The sequence below is a fragment of the Cornus florida genome, unplaced genomic scaffold (assembly GCF_030987335.1).
Source record: "Cornus florida cultivar Cherokee Brave unplaced genomic scaffold, ASM3098733v1 CherokeeBrave_3.0.0_Hap2_Chr04, whole genome shotgun sequence".
In the NCBI taxonomy this organism is placed as follows: Eukaryota; Viridiplantae; Streptophyta; class Magnoliopsida; order Cornales; family Cornaceae; genus Cornus; species Cornus florida.
In genome coordinates this window covers 72,218,518-72,231,001 of record NW_026775574.1, presented here as the reverse complement: position 1 = coordinate 72,231,001, position 12,484 = coordinate 72,218,518, and the positions used below count along the sequence as shown (strand labels likewise).

General features: G+C 45.9%; 1 protein-coding gene across 1 annotated transcript; it reads left to right on the top strand.

The window, feature by feature from the left end:
• Positions 1–6,486: 6,486 nt before the first annotated feature.
• On the top strand, positions 6,487–9,720 carry LOC132303510 (uncharacterized). The gene is made up of 2 exons (XM_059800788.1): positions 6,487–8,504; positions 8,607–9,720. The coding sequence occupies exons 1-2, from the start codon at positions 7,170–7,172 to the stop codon at positions 9,420–9,422; spliced, it is 2,151 nt and encodes a 716-aa protein (XP_059656771.1). The 5' UTR covers positions 6,487–7,169; the 3' UTR covers positions 9,423–9,720.
• Positions 9,721–12,484: the final 2,764 nt, after the last annotated feature.

The following is a 12,484-nucleotide window of genomic DNA, read 5'->3' as shown; positions in this document are numbered from 1 at the left end:
TTAAGTGCCTGGCGCTCGGCTAGAATGCCACTTGCCACTTGGCTTTCAATTTTTAGCAAGTGTCTGGCGTTCGGCTTATAGTGCCAGCTGCCACTTATCTTGCTTAAGTGCCTGGCGCTCGGCTAGAATGCCACTTGCCACTTGGCTTTCAATTTTTAGCAAGTGTCTGGCGTTCGGCTTATAGTGCCAGCTGCCACTTATCTTGCTTAAGTGCCTGGCGCTCGGCTAGAATGCCACTTGCCACTTAGCTTTCAATTTTTAGCAAGTGTCTGGCGTTCGGCTTATAGTGCCAGCTGCCACTTATCTTGCTTAAGTGCCTGGCGCTCGGCTAGAATGCCACTTGCCACTTGGCTTTCAATTTTTAGCAAGTGTCTGGCGTTCGGCTTATAGTGCCAGCTGCCACTTATCTTGCTTAAGTGCCTGGCGCTCGGCTAGAATGCCACTTGCCACTTGGCTTTCAATTTTTAGCAAGTGTCTGGCGTTCGGCTTATAGTGCCAGCTGCCACTTATCTTGCTTAAGTGCCTGGCGCTCGGCTAGAATGCCACTTGCCACTTGGCTTTCAATTTTTATAGTAGACCATTGGAAAAGAAAATTCTTCTCTTCTTTTTTTGTAAATTCCGGTAACTTGCTCATTCATATGTATTTGATTAACAACAAATAACATCCAATTAAAACCAGAACTTAGCTTCTATTGATAGTACCTCTTCAGAGACGTGGCGTTCCAGGGCTTGTTGACCAACTTTCCCGCCATGGTTTCCAACGTATATGCCCCTTTGCCAATGACTTCTGCAATTCTGTATGGGCCTTCCCAGGGTGGCATCATTTTTTTGACCATCCCCACCTTTCTTTTCAGAACCAGATCGCCCGGGGCAAAATCCCTGTGTTTTACTCTCTTATTGTGACTATTCGCCAGCACTTGCTGATACGATGCTAGCCTTATAGCCGCTGCGTCCCTCCTTTCGTCTATCATGTCGAGGTTCAATCTTAACATCTTGTCGTTCTGATCTCGACTCCATGCTAAGCTTCTGATAGTGGGGACTAAATGCTCAACCGGTATAACTGCTTCGGTACCATACGCCATCGCGAACGGGCTCTCCCCAGTCGGCCGCCTTGGGGTGGTTCTGTAAGCCCATAGAACGTTCGGGAGTTCATCCAACCACTTCCCCTTATGATCTTCCAGCTTCTTCTTAATGCAGGCGAAAATGGTTCTGTTTGTGATTTCTGCTTGTCCGTTAGCCTGAGGATGACTTACTGCAGCCAACTTCTGGTTGATTCCATACTCCTCCAGCAGCTTTCTTACTTGCCTGCTGTCGAGGTTTGTGCCATTGTCCATGACTATTGTTCTGGGAACACCGAAGCGGCAGATAATGTTGTTCCAGATAAATCGTCTCACCTGAGTCTGAGTCACGCTAGGATACGGTTCTGCCTCCACCCATTTAGTGAAATAATCCGTGGCCAGTAACACATACTTGTTCTGAGCTCTTGCAGTTGGCAGAGGACCGACCACATCCATCCCCCATTGCGCGAAAGGCCACGGCGAGGCCATTACGTGCAATTCTTCAGGTGGTTGGTGGATCATTGGTCCATATCGTTGGCACTTATCGCACCTTCGAGAGAACTCCTCCGCATCTCTTGACATGTTTGGCCAAAAATACCCTTGTGTCATTGCTTTATGCGCTAACGATCTTCCCCCAGAATGATTGCCACACACACCCTCATGAATAGCTCGCAATACCTGCTGCGATTCCGCGGGGGTGACACATTTCAAGTACGGGCCAGAATAGGACCTTCTGTACAGCTGGTTCCGCACGATGGCGTACTTGGCAGCATTCTTTTTGAGTTTCCTAGCTTCATCCCTTTGCATAGGCAAAACGCCATCTCGAATATAGGTAATGATTGGGTCAATCCAACTCGGTTCATACGGTATGACGTTGACTTGCCAAGGGTCCGAGACCATCGGTTCTTCGAAAATGGACGGCTGGGTCACTATTCCCACTGGAATCACCCTCGCCAATGTTTCACCACAACTTGAAGCACTGCATGCTAAACGGTCTGCATCTGCATTCTGTTCCCTCGGCAACTGTATGAATTCAATCTTTGCAAAGTCCTTGGCTCTACGCAGAACGGCAGAACGGTATGCCCCCATCATGTCATCCTTGGTTGCGTACTCACCATTTACCTGCCGAACAATCAACTGCGAGTCACTATACACTGTCAAACTTTTGATCTGTAGCTCTTTGGCCAACTTTAATCCATTTAGCAACGCCTCGTATTCCGCTTCATTATTGGTGGCTCGGAACTCAAGTCTGAGTGCTTGGCTCAAGGAAGTACCTTCTGGGGTTTGCAGTTTGATCCCAATCCCAGCCCCCGTCGGGTTAGAGGAGCCATCCACAAAAAGTTTCCAAGAGCCGCTTCTAAGGTCCTCTTCCGTATCTTCGGCATCACATTCTAGTAGGAAATCGGCCACCGCTTGCCCTTTAATAGCTGTTCTCGGCTCGTACGTTATGTCAAATGAACTCAACTCTATGGCCCACTTTGTCATTCTGCCCGAGAGCTCTGGCTTGTGCATGAGCGTTCTGATTGGGAAAGTTGTTAGAACAGCTATGGGGTGGGATTCAAAATAATGCCTTAACTTTCTTTTTGCATTTACAAGTGCAAGTACCACCCGTTCGGCCTTTGAGTATCTTTTTTCTGCCTCCATCAGTGTCTTGCTTACATAAAATACTGGGTATTGCACCCCTTCCTTGCAACGAATCAGAACGGCACTCGTCGCGACACCAGATACTCCAAGATATAGAAATAACTTTTCTTCCGGTTCTGGGGCTGACAGGACTGGCGGATTCTGCATATATTGCTTCAAATGAGTCAATGCCTGTCGTTGCTCATCCCCCCAGACCTGCCTTCCATGGCTCCGAATCGTGTCAAAGAATGGTTTGCAGTGGTCCGACAACTTTGAAATAAATCGACTTAATGCAGCTATTCGTCCTGTTAGGGCTTGCACCTCTCTGATCGTCTTTGGCTCGGCATTCTTAATCAAAGCCTCTGCTTGAGCGGGGCTAACTTCGATGCCCCTGCGGTTGACCACGTGTCCCAGAAACTGCCCGGAACTCACACCGAACGAGCACTTGGTCGGATTGAGCCTCATCCCATATCGCTTTAGTACATCAAATACCTCTTGCAGATGCTTCAGATGATCATCCTTTTTCCTACTTTTCACCACCATGTCATCAATATAGGCTTCGACAATCTTACCCATTTGATTCTTAAAAACTTTGCTGACAAGTCGTTGATAAGTTGCTCCCGCATTCTTTAATCCAAAAGGCATAACCTTGTAGCAGTACGTTCCTCGCTCGGTGACAAAAGAAGTTTTTTCTTCATCTGCGGGGTCCATAGGAATCTGATTATAACCTGAATATGCGTCCAGAAAGGTTAAACGCTCATACCCCGTGGTGGCATCCACCATTTGATCAATCTTAGGCAACGGGAAACTGTCCTTCGGGCAGGCTTTGTTTAAATTGGTGAAATCAATGCATACGCGCCATTTCCCATTTTTCTTCTGCACCACAACGACGTTGGACAACCACTCAGGGTAGTGCACCTCTCTGATAAATCCCGCATCAAGCAGCCTATCAACTTCTTCCGTTATGATCTGATTACGTTCTGGAGCAAATCTTCGCTGCTTCTGTTTCACTGGTTTGAAATTAGGATTGACATTCAGGGAATGACAGGAGACGGAAGGACTAATTCCAGGCATGTCGAGATGACTCCATGCAAATACGTCGACATTGTGGGATAAGAAATCCACTAGCTCTTGCTGCTCTTCTCTGGTCAGTCTTATACCCACTCTGGTAGTTCGTTCTGGCCTGGACTGATCGATCTGCACATCCAGAAGGGGCTCCTCGGTCAAGTCGGCTGACTCCTCCACCCTATTCTGCTCGAGTGGAGGTTCCTGTAATTGCTATCTGGGGCTTGTCGACCGGACGGGCGCCTTTCCCTTCCCTGCATGCTTTAGTGTGACGGAATAACACTCTTTGGCTGCGACCTGATCCCCCCGAATGTCTATCACTTTATCTCCATCGGGCCCGAGGCACCTCATGACCTGATGCAGAGTTGAGGGTACACCTCGGACTCTGTGAATCCATCCTCTTCCCATCAGGAGATTATACGAGGGGTGAATTTCCACAACCACAAAAGTTTCCATAAGAGCTCGCTCTGCAGCTTGAACTTCTACTTCCACCATCCCGACGGGTTCCACCCTCTTCCCATCGAACCCTAATAAGGGATTTCCGGTGGGCTTGAGCCTCTCTGGTTTAATGTCGAGCCTGTCAAATGTGTCCCTTGGCATAACATTCGCACTGCTCCCAGGATCGATCAGAACTCTGCGCACCAAGCACTCTGCCACTGTCAAACTGACTACCAACGGGTCGTCATGAGGCAGTTGGACACGCTGCAGGTCTGTCCAGTCGAACTTTATCTGCATTGACGGGCTCTGTTGGTGTAGAGTGGTCACATTGCCGACCCTTTTCTTCATCTGTGCCTGCCGCAGGCGCACCCGTAGCAGCTCATCTGGCTCTTCACTAGGCTCGGGTCGACCATGGATAGCATTGATTATACGAACTGGTTGCGAATTGTGGGAGCTTTGTTTATGACTCCTTTTTATTTGTTCCACTGGTCGATTCTGCTCCATCGCCGAGCCTTGAACATAACTCGCAAACTCCCCTCTAGCTATCAACATCTCCACTTGCCTCCTCAGGTTCCTGCATTCGTTAGTCTGATGTCCGAAATCAGAATGAAAAGCACAATGTTTAGTTTGATCCCTCTGTTCGAGGGGTTGTCTAATTGGCAGTGGTGGATGAAACTTGTCCTTGTTCTCCTGATATAACCTCGCCAGAGTGACCTTCAGCGGAGTAATCAACTCTTCCTCCCTGGACCTTTTTTCGGCCTTCCAAGTGGTCTGACGTTGCGGCTGAGCCTGCTTCTGCCTGATCTTTGCCTTGGACTTTTCCTCGGTCGACACAAGCGACGTTGTCCGAGCATTAGCTGCCTCCTCTTCTTCGAGGCGCACAAAGCCATCGGCTCTCTCATTGAGTTCGTCCATGGTAGCTGGCGTATTCACTACCAGACTGGTGTGAAACGGAGTTCCGCGTGTCATGGCTAACTTGAAGGCTTGAACTGCCGTAGTAGGATGGCATTCGATTACCATACTCTTAGTGAGATTAAACCTGGTAAGAAAGGCCTGGAGCCGTTCATCCTTGTGTTGCCGCATCGTGAACAGGCTCGAGATGTCCTTCGGTGGGCGTTTGTTCCCATAGTACTGGCTTATGAACCGATCGCACAGGTCCCTGAAACTGCCAATGGAGCTCCTAGGCAAGTTTTTGAACCAGCTGAGCGCCGGTCCGGCCAAACTTGTAGGGAAGCATTTGCACATTAAAGAGTCGTTTTCCGTGTTCAGGGCCATTTTCAACTAGATATGATACACATGATCGATCGGATCGGTTGTTCCGTCAAACAGAATAAAGACTGGCATAGCAAACTTCCTTGGATGCGGCGCATTCAAGATCTCGTCGGTGAATGGTGAATCCACCGTCCGAGCTGCGGATCGGAGAGCTTCATTCTCTCTCTGGAGTCCGGCGGTAGCTCTGTGAGTTACGGTTCTGCCCTCCGAACCGTGATGAGTGACAGTAACCATGGAGGGCCGGTAAGACGGATCGAACGACCGTTCCTCTATGAACTCTCTCTGCCAAGGCGACGCTACTCGACGGCGATCTACCTCCATCACTTCCTCTCGGTCAAACCTTTCCCGCTGCGGATCAACGTGAGTCGAGCCTTCGTGATCTTCAACTCGACGAACATTTGGCGGCGAATTGTCCATCATCCTTTCATCACGGTGGTGAGCTGACTGATTGTTCTCGTTCTGATCGCCTTGATGCGCGATACTAGATGGAACACCTCCTTCTCCGACCGGAAGCGGATGCGAGACTGCGGGTATTTGCCGATGCTGCAATCCAGCTTTCAATTCTGCATTTTCTTTTCTGAGAGCTTCAATCAAATTCATCAACTCTTCAAGCTTTGTTTGCTGGACAGCCTCCATCGGATTGGAGCTTTCACCTATCATTATTCCCGAACGGAGTAAAGGCATTAATCTCAAGCTCGCGAGTAGATCTAAGCTTCGTGAGTAGGAATTTTTAGATCTGGCTTCTAATTCTCCGAATTATGCTCACTGTTTACAAGATCTGAATTGCCTGGACTCTAAATCCGTCAGATCCTGTCACAATCGAGCAACTCGCGGTTGCGTAGATCTGAAGTCACTCCTGCCAAAGCTTCAAGAATCGTAATTCCTCCAGAGTAGGTCACAATCGCTCAGATCTGGATTCAAATCCGCAAGATCGAGTCTCGATCAACCGAATTGGTTTGAATCCATTCGATCCTCCTCATTGATCAACCAAACTTTTATGCGTTTCCCACAGACGGCGCCAATTGAAGATGCAAGAAACTCTTTCTATTCTTTCTCTCTCTAGAATTCTTACACCTCAACCCGAATCAAGATCCCCCTCCTCTTCATTCCAACTCCTATTTATAGATATTTACAAGATATTTACAAGATATTTACTAATTGCTGGACCTGGGCCTATTCCTCAGTAAGCCCTGGTCACTCTTGATGGGCTTACTCCCGCTCGGCCCATATGGCAGTGTCTTTTTATGGGCTGACCCAGCTGTTCGGACTGAAGGTTGTGTTTTGCGAGTCGGACCTGGCCCATGTCATCCAGGGCCTCCTCAACTGCCCCCATAATTGCCCCTTATTTAATAAGGGGTAATTATTGATGGCGTCTCATCATGACGCTGACGGCTCGAGATAACCACGTGGGGGAGCGAACGGTCAGATCCAGAATCAATGTTCCGGGGTTCGAGGGATTTCTTGCCTTCCCGACGCTTCGGCCCTCGGGCCCCCTTGCCTATATAATGCTCTCGAATTCCACTTCACTTCCCTTTACCGTCTCCATCATCAGCCAAATCTCCCTCTTTCTAGAACTGTGCTAAGCCTTTTCCGGTGAAATCCTTCGAGAGTCATTCTCCCAGCGATCTTGCAGTCCTCCGAGGTTAGTTTCGTTCTTTTTACTTTCGGCAGGCTTCCATTTTCCCTCTTTTAGATTCTTCTTGCACTTCCACCATGGTTGTAGATCTGGGTGTCCTTCGTATGAGACTTAGGCTTCCTGACAACATCGTAGTTAGGGTTTGCCCCCAAGACGTTAATATTACGACCGGCGCCGGCCTCCTGCCCGGCGAAGTCTTATTCACAAACCTTCAACTGAATGTTGTTAGGTTCCCTCTGCACCCTTTCTTTAGTTACGTCTTCAACAGATTGGGGATATCCCCTCTGCAGGTCAACCCCAACTTCTTTAGGATCATATCTGTTATGCTCTTATTGATGCGTGACAGAAATCTGGACCTTGACCTCATAGACCTCCTTCTGTGCTATAAGGTCAGTAAGATCCGTACTAACGAGCCCTTCTACCACCTCTACCCGTTCGAGAAGATGTCCATATGCACTGACACAATAAAATCTGAAAAGGGTTGGAGGGATAGCATAGTGGGTATTAGTGGGGCTTGGTCTTCGCCGGCTGCAGAGGATTACCCTATCCCGAGCGCCTTTGGTGTCTGCTCTGTCTCCTCCTATAAAAAATTCAAATCCCATAAACACGACTGCCCCTGTGAAACATGCGTTCCTCGTTTTTGCACTTACTTATGCCGCTCCTTGGGAATACCTTGTGATGACTTGAGCTACAGTGTTTGCAGGGATAGGATTAACTACTTGAAGAGATACGTTCTGAACGATATTCCTTCCTGCTCAGATCTCCTCACTTCAGACAACCTCTTTGCGCTCTCATCACTCGGCTACAATATGAGCAGACTGCAGATTCCCTCTTTTGGCAGGAGGAAAAATACTCCCCCAGTCATTCCTGCTGCTGGGGCGACCTCCTCTCCAGCGTCGGCTTCTTCTTCAGCCACCATATCTGACACTGTCCCGAGCGCAGTGGCTACTAACCCTGCTGCCAGCGCCCCTGCGGCCAACCAGAACGCGCCCTCCCCAGCTACCATAGCTCCTGCTGCTGCGGGGGGCGGTCGGGACAAAGAGCGAGGCAAAAGGCCTCATCCTGACAGTGAAATCGACCCTGAGGAGGAGCCTCTTATTAGAAGGACCCGAGTCTCTGGGCCGGGTACTCTCTTGCACCGAGCGATCAGAGCTCCTTCTCACTCTGGGCCTCCTGCAGCTGGTGGCTCTGCTTCTGCTTCAGGCCCCCCTTCTATCCCCAGCTTGCCGCCATGGGCCCCTCGGTACACTCGAACGGATGGGACGTTCGTGAAACCGAACGAGACCATGCTGAAGGATGGCCAGACCGCTATGGCCTACTACAGGAGCATGTGGACTCCGAAGGACATTGAGGCGGCAAAAGGCCTTTCCCAGAAGGACGTGTTCAGTCGCTTTCCCCAATCTGCTATGGAGGTGACTTTTATTTTCTAACTCATGAATTCTCTTATATTACTTGGTCTTGCCTTCTCCCGTTCTGACTATTGGTTTAACCGTTCTTATTGTGCACCTATGCAGACATTGTTTGGGATGATGGCCATGCAGAAGCAGGTGGAAATGGGGAACGCCAGGGCCCGAAAGTATTCTGACAGCCTGGAGGTGGCTAATAAAGAGAACGACCTCCTTGCCATGAAGAATACCGAGGTGCTGGTTCGGCTTGACAAAGCCGAGCAAGAGAGAGATGTCCTGAAAAAGGAGAATGATTCCCTTCAGGATGAGAAGGACGCCCTCCAGCTCGAGAAGAGCGTCTGGCAGACTGAGCAGGAATCACTCAGAGAAGAGAAGGCAGAACTCCAACGTCTTCTAGCTGATGAACAGTCTGCTCGGATGGCTTTTGAAAAAAGAGCTCTGGACGAGCGTACCGCTCTGATCGACGTTATCAGCAGAGTGGGTGGTGGGATGCTGGCCCTTCATGCTCGGTTCTCCAGGGTCGGTGCTCTTCGGTATGCTCAAGGATTCCGGGAAGGCTTCGCCGACCGGGTTCCGGATGAGGGACAGACCAGCTCCACTCCGGATGAGGTAGACAAGGATCTGGGGATCGAGCCTCTGGGGGTCTATGTCGACCCAGAACCCACCGAAGCGGAGCGTATATTTGATGAGTGCCAGGACATCGCATCCTCAAGGATCATCACAGCTCCTCCTACCGCTCTGCCACTGACCGCTCCCCAATCGTCAACCGTGGCTCCCTCTGTAGCCACTGCTGACGCTGAACCCCAGCCGAACGACTCAGTTATTCACCTGGATTCCCCACCTCATGAAGGTGAGGCGGCTGATGGGGCCGAGGAGGCGAGTCGGCAGGACCAGGATGCTGTTGGTACTGAGGCGTCTAGCTAGGGCTCCTTCGAATTCTTCCAGTTCATATCTTCTTGTAATGATGGACACCTCTCTTTTGTAAACTAAATGTTCAATATTAATGAAATGGCCGAACTCTTTTTCTCTATGTGTTGTGCTCTGTTCAACTTATCTTCAGTACATATATATCTTTTCTCTCTTTTTCTTTTTATATTAGTTTTGCTGTGTGTTTGTACGGCAAGTGCCTGGCGCTCGGCTAGAATGCCACTTGCCACTTGGCTTTAAATTTTTAGCAAGTGTCTGGCGTTCGGCTTATAGTGCCAGCTGCCACTTATCTTGCTTAAGTGCCTGGCGCTCGGCTAGAATGCCACTTGCCACTTGGCTTTCAATTTTTAGCAAGTGTCTGGCGTTCGGCTTATAGTGCCAGCTGCCACTTATCTTGCTTAAGTGCCTGGCGCTCGGCTAGAATGCCACTTGCCACTTGGCTTTCAATTTTTAGCAAGTGTCTGGCGTTCGGCTTATAGTGCCAGCTGCCACTTATCTTGCTTAAGTGCCTGGCGCTCGGCTAGAATGCCACTTGCCACTTGGCTTTCAATTTTTAGCAAGTGTCTGGCGTTCGGCTTATGGTGCCAGCTGCCACTTATCTTGCTTAAGTGCCTGGCGCTCGGCTAGAATGCCACTTGCCACTTGGCTTTTCATTTTTTAGTAGGCCGTTGGAAAAGAAAGTTATTTTTTGTAAACTTCAGTAACTTGCACATTCATACGTATAAATGTGGTGGTGGAGCCTACCACATCCAAGGGCCGGGGCTGCCCAGATACCATACCCTCAGGTATTTAATACTTTTTGACTTGGGCACACATCAAATCCCAAACAATGATCCGCAAGCCCAAAGGCCTATACAATGATCCCCATGCCCAAAGGCAAGATCAACAACCGAAAACAAAACTAATCTACATTGTGCAAAGGTTAAAGAATTAGCATTAAGCCCAATAGTCCCAAATAAAAAAATATTGCCCAACTAGAGAGGCCCAAAAAGGCCAGACATCTAAACAACTAACATAACCATAGACCTGAACTCATCAACAAGTACTATGCAAATCAGCTACATTCACCTAAATAAAACATATAAAATGTTCATTCTAGAGAGGGCACAAAGTTGGCATAGTAATTTGTTTGAAGATGTAATTTACTAATTCATTGGGTCATAAGATTTCGATATTCATTAATGTTCAGAATTAATATTTTTAAAGAAATACTCAAAATGTGTGTCCATTTAAATTTTATCTGAGGACCTACTTTTCTTAGTTTTTATTAAAAAATAATAATTCTTTACCTATAATTCAAAATAATTCAAATATGCTCTATGTATCTACAGAACTGCAAATAAACATAAGACCATGAGAAGGTCAGGGATGGTTGTGTTTTTTATTTCTCGTCTTAAATTATAAGAAATTATTAAATGGTCGTCTATTCAAAAACAAAATGGACCTATAAGAATTTAATAAGGTATTTGAAAGAAAATTAAATATGAATTTTAATTGAAGTGATGTGAGTAAATTGCGAGGTGACATATGGTCGGATGCCATTTAATAATTTGTCCTTGAACCCTCCCCTCAAATGCTGATGCATATTTAATCTTGTCCCTTCATACAATGTCCTCTCAATAGGGTGAAAGGCATTTTAATTCGGGTTTTGGATCCTTTCTTGCTATATCTCTCTCGTGTTTCCCGGATAAAATCTAACGGTTTAAAAATGACCACATCATCTCATAATTTTAATCGCAATAAAATTCTAACTCTATCATAACATGTATGTAATTATAATGTATTCAAATCATCGCGTGGATGATATTAAACCTTCGGATTGTCCGATGTCTACAATGGGATATACTTAGACAGTGTTTGGTAGAAATGATTCTTATATCTTGTTCAAAAAATGTTTTTTAAGTTCTAATTTTTTTTTTTTTGGGTAAGTATTAAGTTCTAATATTGCACTTGCATTTCTTATATATACACCCAAGAAAAAAAAAAAAAAAAAAAAAAAGGGATTGAGACTCTAATGTTTATTTTGCACTACTATAGAGCACTTATACTCTATGGTACAAAAAAAAATGCCTTGCTTTCTCACTATTTTGATTAATTTTCTTATTTCTAATTTCTTTTCTATTATCAAGTTCATGTCAACCATATAAAAAATAAAATAAAATAAAACACACATTTGCGATTGGACGAAGAGGCAATTTAGATTAACCTAATTATTTTTTCATCCCTAGGACAAAACATGCCTTACGATTATTTAAGCATAGTATAAACGGCTCAAAATTAAAATAGTATTATTGGTGGTACGAACAGATAAGCGATGATTAATTAAGAGCAACTCAAGTTGTGATCAAAAGAGAACCAACCTCATGATAATAAAACGACAATATTGGAGTCATTATCAGCCACATGGACCCATCATGATCATGGTGCAAGCAACCCTCAAAATTTTCTATTACTTTTCTCCATACATTTTTTTAATTAACATTTCAAAAGTCATTGGAATATATATATATATATATATATATATATATATATATATATGTTGCAATGAATTTTATGAAATTCTAAGGAATAGTGCCACCAGAGAGACACCTCACTGTGGAAAATTTAAATTTGGACTATTTTTAAATAGTTTTTTTTGATAAATGCTTGGTGTATGTGTATGTGTATGTGATATGGAGATTACGTATGTCTCATAATTGATTATGAAATGCTTTAAGAGGCCAACCCCACCTTAGTTTAAAAAAATAATAATATGTAATAATATATCCTGCGTATATGCGTGTACACACCAATACATACTTGTTTAATTGTAGAACCCTAATGAAAGGAATATTTTACCATCTTTGATTGAATATATAATGAAGTTTACAAGTTTGCTTTAGTGTAACCTAAAAAAAAAAAAAAAAAAAGGGCTTATTTTGATGTGCTTATCAACTTTGATGCTGATGTTTTGAATTCTTTAAGAAGGAGCACACCTAGCATGATTTATGTATTTTTTAAATGAAGAATCAATATATCCGCTAGTCACTTTAAATTTTTTGAGGATTCATAAATTTTGA

Coding starts and splice junctions, on each gene's coding strand:
- LOC132303510 (XM_059800788.1), top strand. CDS start 7,170: ATGGTTGTAGATCTGGGTGTCCTTCGTATGAGACTTAGGCTTCCTGAC. Junction 8,505..8,606: donor TTCCCCAATCTGCTATGGAG/GTGACTTTTATT, acceptor GCACCTATGCAG/ACATTGTTTGGGATGATGGC.